The following is a 20850-nucleotide window of genomic DNA, read 5'->3' on the forward strand; positions in this document are numbered from 1 at the left end:
ACACACACACACACACACATGCACAGTCTAAATGACTTATGGTTTTAATATATATTTTCCATTAAATCTTAAGGAAAGATATTTCATATGATGAAAAAATTGGTGAAATGTAATGAAATGTAAACTGAAAATTATTATTTTTTCACTTGTGTGCTTTTTTTCCTTAAGTTAGATTTGAGTACTTATTACATCAGTGGACAGTCTTAAAAACAAACTAAAGAAAAATGAACAGCAATTATAAGCCAAAGAGGTAGCAATCTATAGAAACTTTGTTAGCTAAGCTGCGAGTTTCTGCTCTGAACTAAATGTCTAAAGAATGATTTAAATTATACCTCTGCAAGTTCATAAGTGACTATTCTTCATATTCTTTCAAAATAGTCATTTTCAACCTTATCATGTAAATCTTTGAAAGTAACTAAATATAATTTTAAAGTATTTTTTCTCTCTCTCTTTTCTCTGGGTTAAGGCAGTACACAAGAAAGTATAAACCATGGGGCAGAGAATTTCAGAAATTAATGGTTCCTCTGTTTTCAAGCAGAAGAAATTAGTTCAAATTTATACTAAAATGTTTTAATGCAATTAGTAACTAGTGCATACTTGAATTATCTCAGTTGTGCATGAACAAATTACAATTCAGTGTTCTAAGACATATTTAATTAAATAAATGTGACAGTCTCGTATTTTGTCAAAATCTCCGTCTCAATTTTGCAAATTTTTAACAAAACTAAAATGAAAGAATGAATGAATGCTACTGTGATTACAGTAAGTTACAATAAAATATTGCAACAAAAAATAATTAACACTTTATTGTGATAGCATTTACAATTTTCTTTTAATGTCAAATTCAAATGAAAATTTTCTATATTTCAATTAAATAGAGATAAAAGTTGCCCTGGTACTGAATGATTTATGATGCTTTTAATACCATACTAATTAAAAATATTTTGTTGTTTAGTTCTCACCAAATCAGAAACAATATTATTATGCCAATTTATTTCAGAAAAAATTGTAATATATGTAGTATACAACTCCTTATTTATAGTGTTATTTGACTTGAAAAATGAAGCACTAGGACTCTACATTCTGACATGTTTCTCCAGGCTGTTTAAAAATACAGCACATTGGGAATTTGGCAAAGTGTTTAGATTTCCTGATATGAAGTTATATTTAAGTAATATTTGTCATAATTAAAAGATACAGTGATATCTTTTGGCTTCTTGAGTATATTCCTATGCAAATGATGAAAGATATGTATTTCTCTGCTGATAGAGTTTTTATATTTTCAAACAATAACTGGCTTTAGATCTGAGGATGTGGGATTTTATTTTTTTGAAACCTAATTAAAGCTACTAAGTAATTAAAAGTCGGGCTGAATGAAATATGCTCAGCTGCTGTGGTTTTGTGAGCATGCACAGAGCTTGGCAGCCTCCAGCGCCTTGGAGCAGGCCTGGAAAGGAATGTCTTCAATGGGTCTTGACGTGCTGGCTGGTCATGGGGTCATCTTCCCTAAGTGGGAACTGCTGAACCTTTTGCTAGCATTTGTGAATAGCAAAGAACCCAGTGTGCAGAGTTCCCTTAAAGTGAATATGACTAGCTTGTGCGGGGGGAGGGAAAAAAGAGAGCTTTCTTTAGCTTTATTTTTACCCTGCCATTCACATTTCTAACAGTATTGGTGAGATTCTGGCAAATAGTGTCTCTGTCTTTCCTCCCCCCCACCCGCTCCCCCCCTTCTTTCTGTGTTGACAGGGTAGAAACCGAAAGGTTTGTTGTGTATTTTGGGTAAGTGTGCTAGAGAATGTCTTGTTTTTGGTGATTCAACATTTTGCTTTGCAAGTCAATGTTTTGAACAAGGCTGCTGTTCTGCATGACCACCAGTCTTGAGAAAGTTTGCTTGTCCACCTGCCTGTGCATGCTTTGTGTGTCCTTTTATCTTCTAATGATAAGCTTATATGAAGTTTTTTTTTTTTGTATTAAGAGTTTTAAATTATGAATGCATTTAAGATAGCTGATAAAATTTTTGAGAATTTATGTAATTCCATGTTTTGAAGAACTTAAAAATTTTAACTTTCCTGATAGTGTACATATAACCAAGAGAACAATTAGTGTCCTTTGCTTGTGAGATTCTTACTTAACATCTTTTATGAATCTTGTGGTTTAACAAAGAATTCAGAAGCAGGGCGCTCATCTCTTCCATTGGTTTTTGAGTGCATCTAAGCAATTTCTTGCCTACATTCTCTCAGTTGTCGTATAAAGAACTTTGCAAAAATTTGCCTTTTTCCAAAAGGGTAGCACATTAAAAATAAATTCATTTGTTTAATGCTCAGAATGGATTTTTATATTTCACATTCTGATCGTGTTTTTTTTGTCTCTTAGCTTATATGGACATAGGAAATTTTAATTAATTAGAATATCAATGTAAATGAAATATGGGCAAATTTGCTATGAAAATTTGCTATTAAAAAATTTGCTATAAAAAATATGACTGCATTAATAATATAAAAATGATAACTATCTTATTATTTGGATTATATCTTCTGTGGCCACTAGTATACTAGGTATTGGCTGTCAGATTTCCAAAAGCTGGGGAAGGATGTTAATTCAGATTCTCTATTACACAGGAAGTGTGCTGTCCTTTTTATATATTAATTGTGACTGCATTGTAATTTTGAGGTCTGATCGGCGGTACTTTTTGATTCAATAGAAAGTGACATTTGGAAGGGTTTAGAACAGCTTGCAGGATTGAGAATTCTCAAAGAGTATGCTGGCTTTTAAACCCTCAGAGCCTTACAGTCCTCGTTCCTTTGATCATTCTAATTATAGGCTGAACATAAAAACCAGAAATAAAAAACATCTTGGTTTAATATGTTCTTTTGAGATTTGTATAGGAATTGCTATAGCATGTCACGTATCTCAGATCTATTCTATTCCATTTTTTTTCAAGTATGTCACGCATTTTCTTTTGTTTTATTATTTTCTTTTGTTTTATTCTTTTGTTTTATTTTTTTTATTTGTAATAAAACAAAAGAAAATGCGTGAGGTTAAAATCAAGGTGAATAGAATCATATTAAAGGTCACAAAATATTTCTAAAATCTAATCCAATTTTATTTTTGGTCAGTGTGTCTTGCTTTAGTCCAAGCAGTTAACCAACTTGTATTCAGTTAGTATAATCTTATGTAATGAGTTTTTTTTGTTTGAAAGAAATTCAAGTGTATGTAAAGTTAAAACAATTTTATTTAAATTATTTTTAAACTACATGTTACAAATTAACTTCTTCTAAAACTGGAAACAAATCTGTGAATTTGATACTACTTTATAAAATATATTTAAACCTTTGATTAATGTATTTTTAATGTACATATGCAGTGTTTGGTTTCAGTCAAATATGAAAGAACCAATGAATTCAGAAATAGAAGTTCTCCCATAAATGTTATCAGTAAAACGGTTTTGATCTGAAGTGATTTTAATACACTTAAATTCAACTTAAATTTTACCTCCTAATAACCTGCATATTCGTTATCTGAAGTGTTGTAAATATTTAAAATAAGACTTCAAAATTCAGAAGTAAGACTATAGGTAGTCTATAATACTTAAAAAGCCTATAAGACTTTTTCCCCTCTGAATTCTCCAGGGTCAACGTGGAAAACCAAGTGCTGAAATCTGGATATACAAGCCGTGACCTAATTATTTTGGAAAATGATGATCCTGGGGGAATTTTTGAATTTTCTCCTGCTTCCAGAGGACCCTATATTATAAAAGTAAGTATGAAAGAAACTTCAATCTATTCTGTACTCACAGCTTCAAAAGAACAATCTCAAAGGATTTAAACTTTTATGGACTTTTTTTTTCCTGTCCTGTATATGGTACTTCACTGGCAAGAACACATCACTATTATTGTTATAATCATATAGATAACATATAATGAGGGCCTTCTATATTCTGTTCCCTGTTCTAAGCACTTTGTAGTCACAACCCTTAATCTTCACAATGTGTTAAAGAGGTCTGTGCTCTATTTCACATTTTACAAATGTGAAAAAGAGACACATTGGCATTTCTAGCTGAGCCTTAGACACATTGCTTAAAGTTGTGATGCAAAACCTATTCAGTCCAAAATTCAGGGTGTCTGATTCTTTTGTTTTTTTAAAATACAGTTTTGAAAGGTTACAGTTCCGTTTACAGTTAGTACAAAATATTGGCTATATTCCCCATGCTGTACTATATATCCTTGAGCCTATCTTACACCCAATAGTTTGTACCTCCTCTCTCCCACCTCTCTATTGCCCCCCCACGCACAGGTAACCACTAGTTTGTTCCTGTATCTGAATCTGCTTTTTTTTTTTGTTATATTCACTAGTTTGTTGTACTTTTTAGATTCCACGTGTGATAACATACAGTGTTTGTCTTTCTCTGTCTGACTTACTTTATTCAGCATAATGCCCTCCAAGTCATCCATGTTGCTTAAAATGGCAAAATTTCGTTCTTTTTAATGGCTGAGTAGTATTCCATTGTGTGTGTGTGTGTGTGTGTGTGTGTGTGTGTGTGTGTATATATATATATATATATATATATATATATATATATATATACACCACATCTTTATCCATTCACCTGTTGATGAGCACTTAGGTTGCTTTCATATCTTGGCAATTATAAATAATGCTATGAACATTGGGGTGCATGTATCTTTTTGAATTTTGTGGATTTTTTTAAGGAAGGAGAATCTATAGAGCTCCACATCATCCGTTCCAGGGGAGCTCTTGTTAAGCAGTTTCTACACTACCGAATAGAGCCAAGAGATAGCAATGAATTCTATGGGAACACAGGGGTACTGGAATTTAAACCTGGGGAAAGGGAGATCGTAATCACCTTGCTAACAAGATTGGATGGGATACCAGAGGTATGGGATTTTATTTTTTCTGTGTGCTTTTGTGGAAAGTTGATAGTATCTTGTATATTATGAATATAAATATTTTGAACATTGGCAAGGAGATACAGGAAAGGAAGCGGGCAAGAAAAGATTGAGAAGTGCTTTTGTTTGGAAAATAAAAAAAAACAAGCTTAAAAAACAAAGTAAGACTTATCCCAATTTGAATTGTCCATGTTTGTCCTACGTAAAGCAATACCAAACAATCTGAAATGTTCAGTGTGTAATCAGTTTTCATCTCCTTTTAGGTTTATATATGTTAAACCTTATTTTATGTAGTCTGTATTGACTGAACTTTCAGTGATACAGTTTTGAACTGAAGAAATTTTTCTGTGAAATTACTCTTTTAAAGGAAATAAATTTTAGTTGTATATTAAGGGAATCAGATATTGTTCCATTATGTTTGCACACCGTTGCATATGTAGCTTTTACATTAATTTTATTTTATTTACTCTTATTAGTTTAAATGACTAGATCATCAGTGATAAGGTTAAGTCTTCTTACAATTTTAATATAGTATCATGGTTTATCTTTTCCCTTTTTGAATAATGTATACTTATATCTGATGTCTCAATTGATGGAAGGATGTTAAAAATTAAAAAATATCAGCTTTGTTTTTTCAGTGAGTGGCATGTTTGTGAAAAACTGATTCTTGAATACATATATTCTTATTTCCTCTGAAAATTTCAACTTTATATTTTTCCTAATTTGGCATGTTCATTTTAGTTGGATGAACATTATTGGGTGGTCCTCAGCAGCCATGGTGAATGGAAAAGCAAGTTGGGAAGTGCTACAATTGTCAACATAACGATTCTAAAAAATGATGATCCTCATGGGATTATAGAATTTGTTTCTGATGATCTAATTGTTACGATAAATGAAAGTAAAGGAGACGATACCTATAGTGGTAATTTATTCTACTTTTTATATTCTATTACTGTTTACTGAAGAAGACATTAGTCATATTTTTAGTTTATTTCTTTAGTAAGTAGTTATTTTTAGTTGTCCAACTGCTGAGAAATTATATGTAGTACAGAAATTGGTGTTTTAAAAAATCATATTGCTATTTTTATTTCTTACATAGTATTGTGATGATGACTTCAGTTATATTTTGATTTCAATTAACCATATGTGGTAGAACTCAAACACTCAAAAGAATGAGTTGAGTCAAATAGGAAAAACTAAGAGTTACTGCTAGGGAACTACTGCAGTGGCACGAAATGAGATGTATTGATAGGTTATTTTTAGAGCCATGTCTGTCTGGGTAAGAAAATCACTTTTGAGTATGCAGCTTCCTCTAGCTGCCCTTAACAAATATTCTTATAGGACTTTGTGATAGGTGTACCTAAGTAGTCACCATTCTGCTCCTTTTGCTGAATGACTTTTAAAATCGCAAACTGTGATAGAAAAGATCGAGTCCATTTATTTTATCAATTGTATACCTACAGAGGTAAGACTAGGTTAATTTATATATATACCTTGAGGCTGGGCTAAGGAAATAATTGGTTTTTATTAAAAAGAGGGCTTATTTTTACTTTTATTTGAACAATTTCTTCACTCATCATTTTAAAATTGTTTAATATATGCTCATATATGTTATACCCATTTGTATTTCACAGCTGTTTATGGTGTAATAAGAAATCGAGGCAACTTTGGTGATGTTAATGTATCATGGGTGGTTAGTCCAGACTTTACGCAAGATGTATTTCCTGTTCAAGGGACTATTTTCTTTGGAGATCAGGAATTTTCAAAAAATATCACCATTTACTCCCTTCCAGATGAGGTAAATGTTACACATATGACTCTCTCTTTTTTTGTTTAATAATTATTTTTTAAAATAATTAAACATCTGGTAATTTACTTTGTCATGAGAGTATGTGATAAAGCAGCAGCCCCCAACCTTTTTGGCACCAGGGACCGGTTTTGTGGAAGACAATTTTTCCACTGATAGGGGTGGGGGGGGGCAGGGGGCGGGGGATGGTTCAGACGGTAATGTGAGCGATGGGGAGCGGCCGATGAAGCTTCACTCGCTCACCTGCCGCTCACCTTCTGCTGTGTGGCCCGGTTCCTAACAGGCTGCCGTGGCCCGGGGGTTGGGGACCCCTGTAAAGAACTCATGTGTGATAATGCCTGACTCTAAGCCAAAATAGAAATATTATTTTTGGTTTCCCTGAAGGCACTTTTAACTCTTAGAACAGATAGTCGCTGGTGACACTGCGTAGGTGTCAAATATCAGGGATTCATACTTGTGAGAGAGGTTAAGCACTTGGTTTGTACTTAGGCCCTTTGAGGATGAGGGCACCATCTACCAAGTATCCTATGGTGCACCCTCAGAATCAGGACATTGGACCAGGTGGATGGTGGATTCAGGGTAATGCAGAGAAAGAAGTTAGTAACCATGGGGTGGACCTTTCTGAGGGACACTGTGCTTCGAGTAGGTATGGAAACCTGTCTCCTTTCCTTCACACTTGTGCCTCGAGAGACAAAGTTCCAACACTGTTCCATTTTAGGATCTGGAGAAGACCGGCTTACATGGATGAGAAAGAGAAGCAGTGTCCCCCTGGGGAGCCACATAGGCTCAGATATGTGGGGAGTCTCATCTTGTTAGGACAGGGGAATGAGGTCTTTGTGCTGTACTTCGGTGAAACTTAAGTAAGGTTTGTAAGGGGCCTTTGAGAGCTAGCTGAGCTTTTGTTATGGTTATGAATTCTGTTCTGTGTCAAAAAGTTATTTTTCTGTTCCATTGTTTTTCCTTAAAAACAATATATATCCCATTTTCTTATAGAAATAACTTAAGCTATGTAGTATTTCTGTTTTTAACTTATGTAAGGCAAAATATCTCTATTTCCCTTAAATTTTATAGTGAGTCAAAATAAAGTGACTGTTTGGATGAATGTACATTAAAATTTTGAGGGGTTCTGAGGCCTACTTGAATAATTTAGAATGGTTCTGCCTCAGAAGTAGAAACGAACATTAGTACTGTTATTAATAAAGCTCTTTTTTTAAAGAGATAAAAATAATTTAGGAATATGTAGTGGAATTATTTATACAAATCACCTGACTAAAAGCATGTGTAACATTTTCCAAAAGATTCCAGAGGAAATGGAGGAATTTACCATTATCCTACTTAATGCCACTGGAGGAGCTAAAATAGGAAATAAAACTACTGCAACTCTGAGGATTAGAAGAAATGATGACCCCATTTATTTTGCAGGTGGTATTGCTTTCTTATTTGAGTGAGTTTACATCTTTCTTGAACCGTATAAAAATACTTTTTTTCAATAATTGTTTGAAGTGAACATTTTCAATAAAGCACAATTGTCGCTTGTTTAAATAGGATTTCATAATTTGTTTGGATGATCATTATTCAATCTCTTTGACATTTTAACAAATACTTTTAAGAATCTTCTGCAGGAAAAAGAAAAGAAAATAAGTACTATTTTGTTAGCTTTGTTCTCCTCCCACTTTTAAATTCCAAGGTATTTTCTTTCCATTGTGCAAAAGTGAACACTCTTCCACATAACCTCTTCCAGTACACAGTGTAGCCAGTTCAGGGTCTGCGTATTGTACTTAATGAATGGTTACTTACTATAATTACTGTTATTTAATGGGCAGATAAGTTAACGTATAAATTAAGGTTTCCCCATTTTTGCCACTTTAATGCTTTCTTTAGAACTGTCTTTTCCACCTGAGACATCTTTTAGTTTTATTTGGTATGTAATCTACTGGTATCTAATTCTTTCTTAAATCATTTTTGCAAGCTGTTCAATTTACAACTGTAGGACACTTAAACCTCTTGAGTATTATTGATTTATATTTTAACCTTCAGTTAACATGTACTTAATGAGTTAGTCCTGTGTTCAGTCTTCTACTAACCCTGTAGAAGAAGTGACAAAAATAAAACCTAAGATATCTGGGCCTATTCTCAAGGAACTTATGGCCTAAATTTGAAAATAAAGTGTATGAAACAGTAGGCAGAGGATTCCAGATAGTATGTAATTTAATGACAGACTGGATGTTGAAGACAGTGGGTTCTATAGGAGTCAAGGCAAGAGGAAGGCCATTGACTAGAAGTAATCAGAGGAGACCTCTTGTAGACGTTGGGATCAGAGCTGAGTCTTTAAGTAAAGACACAGTGGAGGTCATTTCTTGTAGGGAGCAGGGGGAAACATATGTGATCTGAAAATATGTAGATGGAATCAGAAAAGCTCACACGTTTCTTCTTTTCTTTATGAATATTTCAGAACCTCGTGTAGTGAGGGTTTGGGAAGGTGAGACTGCTGACTTTATAGTTCTCAGAAATGGATCTGTTGATGTTGCCTGCACTGTCCAATATGCTACCATGGATGGGAAGGCTACCGCCAGAGAGGGAGACTTTGTTCCCATTGAAAAAGGAGAAATGCTTGTTTTTGCGGTTGGAAGTAGAGAGCAGAACATATCTGTATTCGTTAATGAAGATGATGTCCCAGAAACAGATGAGTCCTTTTATATAATCCTCTTTAATTCAACAGGTAAATAAATTACATTTATGGCAGATCTGTTGTTTCAGTGCTTTTATGAGATGACATTAAGCACTTAACTGTCACCTGGGATTGTTCAAGAGCAAAATTGTTTATTTCATTGCTTTCTTGAGGGAAGGGCTGAGGAATATATGTGTTGAGACTTCGTGTACCTGGTATACTCTGCGTCATTATTCTTAATCTTTTTTCACAATACAGCACACATAGAAAATTATGTTATTATTATATGAGGAATAGAAATCTTTTAGCTAAAGCTACCCTAAGTCTTTTCTAGTCATCCAAAGGCTTAGGGCATCTGTAGTCTCTTCCCTCCTAGCAGGCTGCTGGGCATAGTGGTTGGGAAGCTGCATTCTGTGGGTGACTTGAGCCCAATTGGCTCTACAGCCACAATGCATGACAATTTGCAGGAGGGGAAATTCCATCTTCTCCATGCTATAAATGAAGCAGGATGTTTTGTCCCCATTATATGGGTCCTGAGAATGTTTTCACCCCATCTTTAGTAAATTAGAGGGATTATAGCTTCTTTTGGTATTTATTTTATTCTTTTAAGAGTACATAGAGTTATTTTTTTCCTTAATCTTTTAGAGTAAGTTGAAGACATGATACTCCATCACCCCTGAATACACGAGTGTGTTTTTTCCTATATACTAGGACATTTTCCTACATAACCACAATGTAACCATTGAAATCAGGTTAACATTAATACAATTATTGCCTCAGACCCCATTCAGATTTCTCCAGTTTAACCAACAATGTCCTTTCTAGCAAAAATGATCCTTTCCTAAATCATGCATTGCATTTAATTGCTGTGTCTCTTTAATCTCTTCAGTCCGGAATAGAGTCTTTCCTTGACTTGCATGACCTTTATAATATAGAAGATTACAGGGCAGTTCTTTTGTTGAATGTCCTTCATTTTGGTTTGTTTGATGTTTCTCATTATTAGATTCAGGCTTTGCATCCTTGGCAGGAATTTCATAGATGCAGTTCTGTGTTCCAATTATATCCCTTCTGTTGGCACATGATTTTGTTTTGTCCCTTTACTGCCATGTTTACTTAGACCACTGTTTAGGTGGTGACTGTCAGGCTTCTCTACTGTACTTTTGTTCCTTTGTAATTAATAAATATTTTGTGGGGGAGATAGTTTATGTAAATATCCTGTTACTCATCAAACTTTCAATTTTTTCATTGATATATTTATCAGTATGGACTCATGATTTCTGTTTAATGCAGTCGGTTATATTTCGCTATCATTTTTCTTTTTTAACATCTTTATTGGAGTATAATTGCTTTACAGTGGTGTGTTAGTTTCCACTTTATAACAAAGTGAATCAGCTATACATATACATGTATCCCCATATCTCCTCCTTCTTGCGTCTCCCTCCCACCCTCCCTATCCCACCCCTCTAGGTGGTCACAAAGCACCGAGCTGCTCTCCCTGTGCTATGTGGCTGCTTCCCATTAGCTATCTGTTTCACATTTGGTAGTGTATATATGTCCATGACACTCTCTCACTTTGTCACAGCTTACCCTTCCCCTCCCCGTGTCCTCAAGTCCATTCTCCACATCTGTGTCTTTATTCCTGTCCTACCCCTAGGTTCTTCAGAACCATTTTTTTTTTTTTTTTTAGATTCCATATATATATGTGTTAGCATACGGTATTTGTTTTTCTCTTCCTGACTTACTTCACTCTGTATGACAGACTCTAGGTCCATCCACGTCACTACAAATAACTCAATTTCGTTTCTTTTCATGGCTGAGTAATAGTCCATTGTCTATATGTGCCACAACTTCTTTATCCATACATCTGTCAATGGACACTTAGGTTGCTTCCATGTCCTGGCTATTGTAAATAGAGGTGCAATGAACATTGTGGTACATGACTTTTTGAAGTATGGTTTTCTCAGGGTATATGCCCAGTAGTGGGATTGCTGGGTCGTATGGTAGTTCTATTTTTAGTTTTTTAAGGAACCGCCATACTCTTCTCCATAGTGGCTGTATCAATTTACATTCCCACCAACAGTGCAAGAGGGTTCCCTTTTCTCCACACCCTCTCCAGCATTTATTGTTGTAGATTTTTTGATGATGGCCATTCTCACTGGTATGAGGTGATACATCATTGTAGTTTTGATTTGCATTTCTCTAATGATTAGTGGTGTTGAGCATCCTTTCATGTTTTTTTGGCAATCTGTATATCTTCTTTGGAGGAATGTCTATTTAGGTCTTCTACCCATTTTTGGATTGGGTTGTTTGTTTTCTTGATATTGAGCTGCATGAGCTGCTTGTATGTTTTGGAGATTAATCCTTTATCAGTTGCTTCATTTGCAAATATTTTCTCCCATTCTGAGGGTTGTCTTTTGGTCTTGTTTATGGTTTCCTTTGCTGTGCAAAAGCTTTTAAGTTTCATTAGGTCCCATTTGTTTATTTTTGTTTTTATTTCCATTTCTCTAGGAGCTGGGTTAGAAAGGATCTTGCTGTGATTTATGTCATAGAGTGTTCTGCCTATGTTTTCCTCTAAGAGTTTGATAGTGTCTGGCTTTACACTTAGGTCTTTAATCCATTTTGAGTTTATTTTTGTGTATGATATTAGGAAGTGTTCTAATTTCATTCTTTTACATGTAACTGTCTATTTTTCCCAGCACCACTTATTGAAGAGGCTGTCTTCTCTCCATTGTATATTCTTGCCTCCTTTATCAAAAATAAGGTGACCATAGGTGTGTGGGTTTATCTCTGGGCTTTCTATCCTGTTCCATTGATCTATATTTCTGTTTTTGTGCCAGTACCATACTGTCTTGATTTCTGTAGCTTTGTTGTATAGTCTGAAGTCAGGGAGCCTGATTCCTCCAGCTCCATTTTTCTTTCTCAAGATTGCTTTGGCTATTCGGGGTCTTTTGTGTTTCCATACAAAATGTGAAATTTTTTGTTCTCGTTCTGTGAAAAATGCCATTGGTAGTTTGATAGGGATTGCATTGAATCTGTAGATTGCTTTGGGTAGTATAATCATTTTCACAATGTTGATTCTTCAATCGAAGAACATGGTATATCTCTCGATCTGTTTGTATCATCTTTAATTTCTTTCATCAGTGTCTTACAGTTTTCTGCATACAGGTCTTTTGTCTCCTTAGGTAGGTTTATTGCTAGGTATTTTATTCTTTTTGTTGCAGTAGTAAATGGGAGTGTTTCCTTAATTCCTCTTTCAGATTTTTCATCATCATTAGTGTATGGGAATGCAAGAGATTTCTGTGCATTAATTTTGTATCCTGCTACTTTACCAGATTCATTGATTAGCTCTAGTAGTTTTCTGGTAGCATCTTTAGGATTCTCTATGTATAGTATCATATCATCTGCAAACAGTGACAGCTTTACTTCTTCTTTTCTGATTTGGATTCCTTTTATTTCTTTTTCTTCTCTGATTGCTGTGGCTAAAACTTCCAAAACTATGTTGAATAATAGTGGTGAGAGTGGACAACCTTGTCTTGTTCTTGACCTTAGAGGAAATGGTTTCAGTTTTTCACCATTGAGAACGATGTTGGCTGTGGGTTTGTCATATATGGCCTTTATTATGTTGAAGTAAGTTCCCTCTATGCCTACTTTCTGGAGGGTTTTTATCATAAATGCGTGTTGAATTTTGTCAAAAGCTTTTTCTGCATCTATTGAGATGATCGTAAGGTTTTTCTCCTTCAGTTGGTTGATATGGTTTATCACATTGAGTGATTTGTGATTATTGAAGAATCCTTGCATCCCTGGGATAAACCCCACTTGATCATGGTGTATGATCCTTTTAATGTGCTGTTGGATTCTGTTTGCTAGTATTTTGTTGAGGATTTTTGCATCTATGTTCATCAGTGCTATTGGCCTGTAGTTTTCTTTCTTTGTGATGTCTTTGTCTGGTTTTGGTATCAGGGTGATGGTGGCCTCGTAGAATGAGTTTGGGAGTGTTCCTCCCTCTGCTATATTTTGGAAGAGTTTGAGAAGGATAGGTGTTAGCTCTTCTCTAAATGTTTGATAGAATTTGCCTGTGAAACCATCAGGTCCTAAGCTTTTCTTTGCTGAATATTTTTAATCACAGTTTCAATTTCAGTGCTTGTGACTGGTCTCTTTATATTTTCTATTTCTTCCTGGTTCTGTTTCGGAAGATTGTGCTTTTCTAAGAATTTGCCCATTTCTTCCAGGTTGTCCATTTTATTGGCATAGAGTTGCTTGTAGTAATGTCTCATGATTCTTTGTATTTCTGCAGTGTCAGTTGTTACTTCTCCTTTTTCATTTCTAATTCTACTGATTTGAGTCTTCTCCCTTTTTTTCTTGATGAGTCTGGCTAATGGTTTATCAATTTTGTTTATCTTCTCAAAGAATCAGCTTTTTGTTTTATTGGTCTTTGCTACTGTTTTCTTCATTTCTTTTTCATTTATTTCTGATCTGATCTTTATGATTTCTTTCCTTCTGCTAACTTTGGGGTTTTTTTTTGTTCTTCTTTCTCTAATTGCTTTAGGTGTAAGGTTAGGTTGTTTATTTGAGATGTTTCTTGTTTCTTGAGGTAGGATTGTATTGGTATAAACTTCCCTCTTAGAACTGCTTTTGCTGCATCCCATAGGTTTTTGGGTCATCGTGTTTTCATTGTCATTTGTTTCTAGGTATTTTTTTGATTTCTTCTTTGATTTCTTCAGTGATCTCTTGGTTATTTAATAGTGTATTGTTTAGCCTCCATGTGTTTGTATTTTTTACAGATTTTTTTCCAATAATTGATATCTATTCTCATAGCGTTGTGGTCGGAAAAGATACTTGATACGATTTCAATTTTCTTAAATTTAGGAAGGCTTGATTTGTGACCCAAGATATGATCTGTCCTGGAGAATGTTCCATGAGCACTTGAGAAGAAAGTGTATTCTGTTGTTTTTTGGATGGAATGTCCTATAAATATCAATTAAGTACATCTCATTTAAAGTATCATTTAAAGCTTGTGTTTCCTTATGTATTTTCAATTTGGATGATCTGTCCATTGGTGAAGGTGGGGTGTTAAAGTCCCCTACTATGATTGTGTTACTGTTGATTTCCCCTTTTACAGCTGTTAGCATTTGCTTTATGTATTGAGGTACTCCTGTATTGGGTTCATAAATATTTACAACTGTTATGTCTTCTTCTTGGATTGATCCCTTGATCATTATTTAGTGTCCTTCTTTGTCTCTTGTAATAATCTTTAAGTCTATTTTGTCTGATATGAGAATTGCTACTCCATCTTTCTTTTGATTTCCATTTGCATGGAATACCTTTTTCCATCCCCTCACTTTCAGTCTGTTTGTGTCCCTAGGTCTGAAGTGGGTCTCTTGTAGACAGCATATATACGGGTCTTGTTTTTGTATCCATTCAGTCAGTCTATGTGTTTTGGTTGGAGCATTTAATCCATTTACATTTAAGGTAGGTATCGATATGTATGTTCCTATTTCCATTTTCTTAATTATTTTTGGTTTGTTATTGTAGGTCTTTTCCTTCTCTTTTGTTTCCTGCCTAGAGAAGTTCCTTTAGCACTTGTTGTAAAACTGGTTTGGTGGTGCTGAATTCTCTTAGCTTTTGCTTGTTTGTCTGTAAAAGTTTTAATTTCTCCTTTGAATCTGAATGAGATCCTTGCTGGGAAGAGTAATCTTGGTTATAGGTTTTTCCCTTTGATCACTTTAAATATGTCCTGCCACTCCCTTGTGGCTTGCAGAGTTTCTGCTGAAAGATCATCTGTTAACATTATGGGGATTCCCTTGTATGTTATTTGTTGTTTTTCCCTTGCTGCTTTTAATATTTTTTCTTTGTATTTAATTTTTGATAGTTTGATTAGTATGTGTGTTAGCATGTTTCTCCTTGGATTTATCCGTATGGGACTCTCTGCGCTTCCTGGACTTGATTATTTCCTTTCCCATATTAGCGAAGTTTTCAACTATAATCTCTTCAAATATTTTCTCAGTCCCTTTCTTTGTCTCTCCTTCTTGTGGGACCCCTAGAATTCGAATGTTGGTGCATTTAATGTTGTCCCAGAGGTCTCTGAGACTGTCCTCAATTCTTTTCATTCTTTTTTCTTTATTCTGCTCTGTGGTAGTTATTTCCACTATTTTATCTTCCAGGTCACTTATCCGTTCTTCTGCCTCAGTTATTCTGCTATTGATTCCTTCTAGAGAATTTTTAATTTCATTTATTATGTTGTTCATCATTGTTTGCTCTTTAGTTCTTCTAGGTCCTTGTTAAACGTTTGTTTTTTCTCCATTCTATTTCCAAGATTTTGAATCATCTTTACTATCATTACTCTGAATTCTTTTTCAGGTAGACTGCCTATTTCCTCTTCATTTGTTTGGTCTGGTGGGTTTTTATCTTGCTCCTTCATCTGCTGTGTGTTTCTCTGTCTTCTCATTTTGCTTAGCTTACTGAGTTTGGGGTCTCCTTTTCACATGCTGCAGGTTTGTAGTTCCCGTTGTTTTTGGTGTCTGCCCCCAATGGCTAAGGTTGGTTCTGTAGGTTGTGTAGGCTTCGTGGTGGAGGGAACTGGTGCCTGTGTTCTGGTAGATGAGGCTGGATCTTGTTTTTCTGGTGGGCAGGACTGTGTCCGGTGGTGTGTTTTGGTGTGTCTGTGACCTTATTATGATTTTAGGCAGCCTCTCTGCTAATGGGTGGGGTTGTGTTCCTGTCTTGCTAGTTGTTTGGCATAGGGTGTCCAGCACTGTAGCTTGCTGTTCGTGGAGTGGAGCTGGGTCTTAGTGTTGAGATGGAGCTCTCTGGGAGAGCTTTCGCCACTTGATATTACATGGAGCTGGGAGGTCTCTGGTGGACCAATATCCTTAACTCGGCTCTCCCACCTCAGAGGCCCAGGTTTGACACCTGGCTAGAGCACCAAGACCCTGTCAGCCACACGGCTCAGAAGAAAAGGGAGAAAAAAAAGAAAGAAAAAATAAATAAAAAGAAAGAAAGTTATTAAAATAAAAAATAATAAAAATGATAAATAAAAAATTATTAAAAATAAAAAAATTTAAAAAGTAATTAAAAAAAGAAAAAAGAAAGAAAGAAGAGAGCAACCAAAGCAAAAAACAAATCCACCAATGATAACAAGCGCTAAGAACTATACTAAAAAAAAAAAAAAAAAAGGACAGATGGAACCCTAGGAGAAATGGTAAAAGCAAAGCTATACAGACAAAATCACACAAAGAAGCATATACATACATACTCACAAAAAGAGAAAAAGGAAAAAAAAAAATCTTTTGTGAAGTGTGAGGTCTTCTGCCAGTGTTCAGTAGGTGTTCTGTAGGAGTTGTTCCACATGTAGATGTATTTCTGATGTATTTGTGGGGAAGAAGGTGATCTCCACTTGATACTTCTCCGCCATCTTGAAGTTGTCTCAGGAAATTTATTGCAGATGACCTCATCATCTGAGGGGCTCACACGCCGCCGTGGTGACTACCTTCGCCTGCCGTCCAGTACCCTTCATGGTGACCGCAGCCGCCACCGCCGAGCAACTGACACTAACAACTAGCTAGTCACCCTATTTTGCTATCATTATTTACTTTGATGGTCAAATTGTCCCAGATTTGGCCAGTGGTAGCCTGTTCAAGATGACTTCTTTGTCTTTGTGACCTGTCCCTATTATTCTGTGGGCATTTTCTTACTTCCTGGAACAGCAAGCTATTCCAGACTCATCTTATACTTTCCCTGTCAAAACCTCGAAATGAGTCATTTTTTCAAGAAGCCCTGACTCCTCTTAGTGAGGAATGTTATTTATTTATTTTATTATTATTATTATTTTTTGGCTGCGTTGGGTCTTTGTTGCTGCGTGGAGGCTTTCTCTAGTTGTGGTGAGCAGGGGCTACTCTTTGTTGTAGTGCACGGGCTTCTCATTGCGGTGGCTTCTCTTGTTGCGGAGCATGGGCTCTTGGCGTGCAGGCCTCAGTAGTTGTGGCTCATGGGCTCTAGAGGAAGGGCTCAGTAGTTGTGGTGCACAGGCTCAGTAGTTGTGGCTCACAGGCTCTAGAGCGCAGGCTCAGTAGTTGTGGTGCATGGGCTTAGTTGCTCCACGGCATGTGGCATCTTCCCAGACTAGGGCTTGAACCCATGTCCCCTGCATTGGTAGGTGGATTTTTAACCACTGCACTACCAGGGAAAGCCCAAGAATGTTATGTAGAAACCAGGACCTTGGCACTAGGTATGCTAATTATTATTGAGTTTATGGTCCTCCTAGGCCCTCTTACAGAGATAGGGAATATATGTATGTATGTATGAATTTATGTATATAGAACATCTGTAGTTCTGTACCCAACTGTATACATTGAAGACGTTAGTTCACCTAGGGTCTCCATTTCTATCCAATATCACAAGTTTCATTCTAGTTTTCATATTTATCCCTTCCTCCCCTGGTAATGAGAAATCCAGTTCCCATTATCTTTAATATCAATATATTTACTTATTTGATTAATTCACCCTGTGTGTAACCACTTTCCCATTGCTTCGTTTACCTTCTTCCCACAATGAGACTGCTTTTCTTACTGCAGTAGCGTTCTAGCTTCCTGCTCTAGGCCAACCCCCTACCCTCATGTGGATGCCCTCCCACTCCACTCAGACTCCAACATCGAACTCCAAGCTTTTCTCTGTTGGAGATGCCCTCCTTACTCTGCGTGAGCTCTAACCTTGTGTTGGGTCACTGTGGTGTCCTATCCCTAACTCACAGTGTGCATGCCTGTGTTGTGCTCTACCTCTTAGACTGAAATATTCAGAAAGAAGAAGAGGAAAAGAAAGAGATCACTTAATTTTTGTTTGTGCTGTGTCTATCATTCCCCCTATTCCTTTGTCTCTCTCCATTTGTGTCTTTCTTCCTATTCCCCTTCCTCTCCATTATTTTCAGTACCACCTATGACATGCTGCATAACAAATGCACATGATAGTAGAACCCTGCCAAAATTAGGCGTTCTTGTTTTTATTTGTTTTTGTTAGATTTTATGATATATTTTAAGTTATTTTATTACTCCGTAATGTCAGGATTTTCCATACAGTTATTTACTGTCTGTTTTTATGTTTTTTTTCCTCTTTCCATTTGCTAATTATCAAGTAAGGTTGAGTACAATTGTATATTTATATAAATTATTTTTAATGTGCTGGTTTGCCACATATTTCCGTTTCTCTAATTTTAGTTTTAGGTGTTGTCCTTGTCTAATTTTCAAAGTTTTATTTGTATCAGTTCAGCGAACTTTGATAAATACCAATGACTGAGCATCTACCCTGCTAGGGGATGAAATTGATTAAGAAGCATTCGTCCAAGGACTTAACAGTAATATTGTGTGTGTGTGTGTGTGTGTGTGTGTGTGTGCCTGAGTGTGTGTACTTGTCAGTGTGTGTGTGTATTAATATAAGATGATAATCGCTATGCCAGATTGACAAAGTGTGAAGTGCTGTAGGGACACAGTGGAGGATGCACTTAACTTGGGAATTCAAGGAAGAATTCCCGGAAGAGTTGTTGCTTGAGCTGGGTCCTGAGGAGTTAAAAGAGGTGAATAAAGGTTAGGAAGCCTTTTGTTCACAGAGGGAACAGCTCCAGTAAGAGAAAAAGCTATGGACCTCAGGGTAGTGATGAGAAGAGACCAAATTTATTGGCTGTAATGGTGCTAACATGCTGTGGAAACAATTGGAGTAGAAAGGAATCAAGTTCAACACCATAAAGATTGCTTTGTTCTGTGTATGACCAGACCAGACTCTGCTGCCTAAAGGCGGAGATCTAAAGGGAAATATTGGGTTGCCCAAAAGGTTCGTTTGGGTTTTTCCGTAAGATGTTATGGAAAAACCCGAATGAACTTTTTGGCCAATCCAATATTTAAACCAGTGATTCTAATTAATATACCTTATGGGGTAATCCTTTCATTAATTTTTATGAAATGAAAGAATCTACCTCAAAATGTTGAAATTTGATAAAGCTATGTTTTTAATTTCTAATTAAACTATTGAGGTGATATTCCTATTGCAAAGAAAAATATCATGTATGTTTTTCAGTAAAGTAGTTCTTCTGTAATTAAACATTTCTTCAGAGACAGGTCACATTAAACTTATTTAGGCATCTCTTTCATTTATTTATGACCTTCAATGAGGAAATTCTTCCTGGAATTTGAACCTTATTTTAAACTGTTTCTTAGTTTAAAAATACAAATTTAACAATAAGTTAATTACTTTTTTGTTATTTTGACTTTTCCATTTTTAATTTAGGTGATACAGTAGTATATCAATTTGGAATAGCTACAGTGATAATTGAAGCTAATGATGACCCAAATGGTATTTTTTCCTTGGAGCCCATAGACAAAGCAGTAGAAGAAGGAAAGACTAATTCATTTTGGTAAGCATATTTGGACAAGGCAAATTCAAAATTGGTTAAAATAAAATAAAATCTTTATGTATGCAAAAATTTGAAACATTGTTAATCTTTCAAAATTAAAAAAATGGTTAAGAATGGAATTTCAAAGTTGGTAGTCTGAATGAATTGTAAACTTTGTTCATGCTGTTTCCACTTGTTTAAAAAAAAACCCTGACACTTTAGATGGAAAGCAGAAAATACTCTCCCCACCCTCCTTTACCCCACTTCTGTTCCTCGTCAGGACTGAGAGACTTCAGTTATCCAAGGTCTTCTGGAATTCTTCTTTCAAATGATATGTGACTACCCTCACCCTAGGCTTTGCTTTTGAAGAACTTTTGCCAATTCTCATCTAAATATTTTTCGATTGGATTTATCTTAGAATTTATCTTTCAGTTTGGACTTCGAAGATTATGATTTTTAAGACGGCTTCTTTTTATTATTTAAAGTTCTACTTCATTCTTCCTTTTCCATGAGATTCTTCATGGTTGCTCAGTAAGAACTGGCTGGCTGGTTTATATTAAAGATGATAAATAGACAAAGTGTATTTCTGAGATAATACAGAAAGTTCTCAGTAGATTTAGACTCACTACTTATACATTTTTCATAAAAAATAATTTTCTTTAATTTGTTATACAGGATTTGGAGGCACCGAGGACACTTTGGCAATGTTTCTGTGGCTTGGCAGCTATTTCAGAATGATTCTGTTTTGCAACCTGGACAAGAGTTCTATGAAACTTCAGGCACTGTTAACTTTATGGATGGAGAAGGAGCCAAACCAATAATTCTCCATGCTTTTCCAGACAAAATTCCTGAATTCAATGAGTTTTATATTTTAAAGCTTGTAAACATTTCAGGTGCTGTGTTTTCTCATCTATTTTATTTTACCACCAAAATTTACTATTTTATGCTGGAATAATTAGAGCTGTATAGAAAATACAGTTAAATGAAGTTTTATGGATGGAGACATATCCATCCTCAAACTTGTAAATAGATTTTTTTCCACACCAAATAGAGTATCTCAAACAAAACATTAATGGTAGTTAGGAAGTACAGA

At 35.4% G+C, this 20850-nt stretch overlaps 1 protein-coding gene across 1 annotated transcript in view; it reads left to right on the plus strand.

Moving 5' to 3' along the window:
* The window catches only part of ADGRV1 (adhesion G protein-coupled receptor V1), a 531821-nt gene that overhangs the window by 34256 nt on the left and 476715 nt on the right, over positions 1–20850 (plus strand). Inside the window, exons 12-19 of the mRNA XM_059919079.1 lie at positions 3630–3756; positions 4710–4895; positions 5649–5829; positions 6542–6705; positions 8013–8136; positions 9167–9433; positions 19652–19778; positions 20433–20650. Coding sequence (XP_059775062.1) covers positions 3630–3756; positions 4710–4895; positions 5649–5829; positions 6542–6705; positions 8013–8136; positions 9167–9433; positions 19652–19778; positions 20433–20650 — 1394 coding nt within the window. The remainder of the gene's footprint in view (positions 1–3629; positions 3757–4709; positions 4896–5648; positions 5830–6541; positions 6706–8012; positions 8137–9166; positions 9434–19651; positions 19779–20432; positions 20651–20850) is intronic.

Source organism: Balaenoptera ricei, chromosome 3 (assembly GCF_028023285.1).
Source record: "Balaenoptera ricei isolate mBalRic1 chromosome 3, mBalRic1.hap2, whole genome shotgun sequence".
Lineage (NCBI taxonomy): Eukaryota > Metazoa > Chordata > Mammalia > Artiodactyla > Balaenopteridae > Balaenoptera > Balaenoptera ricei.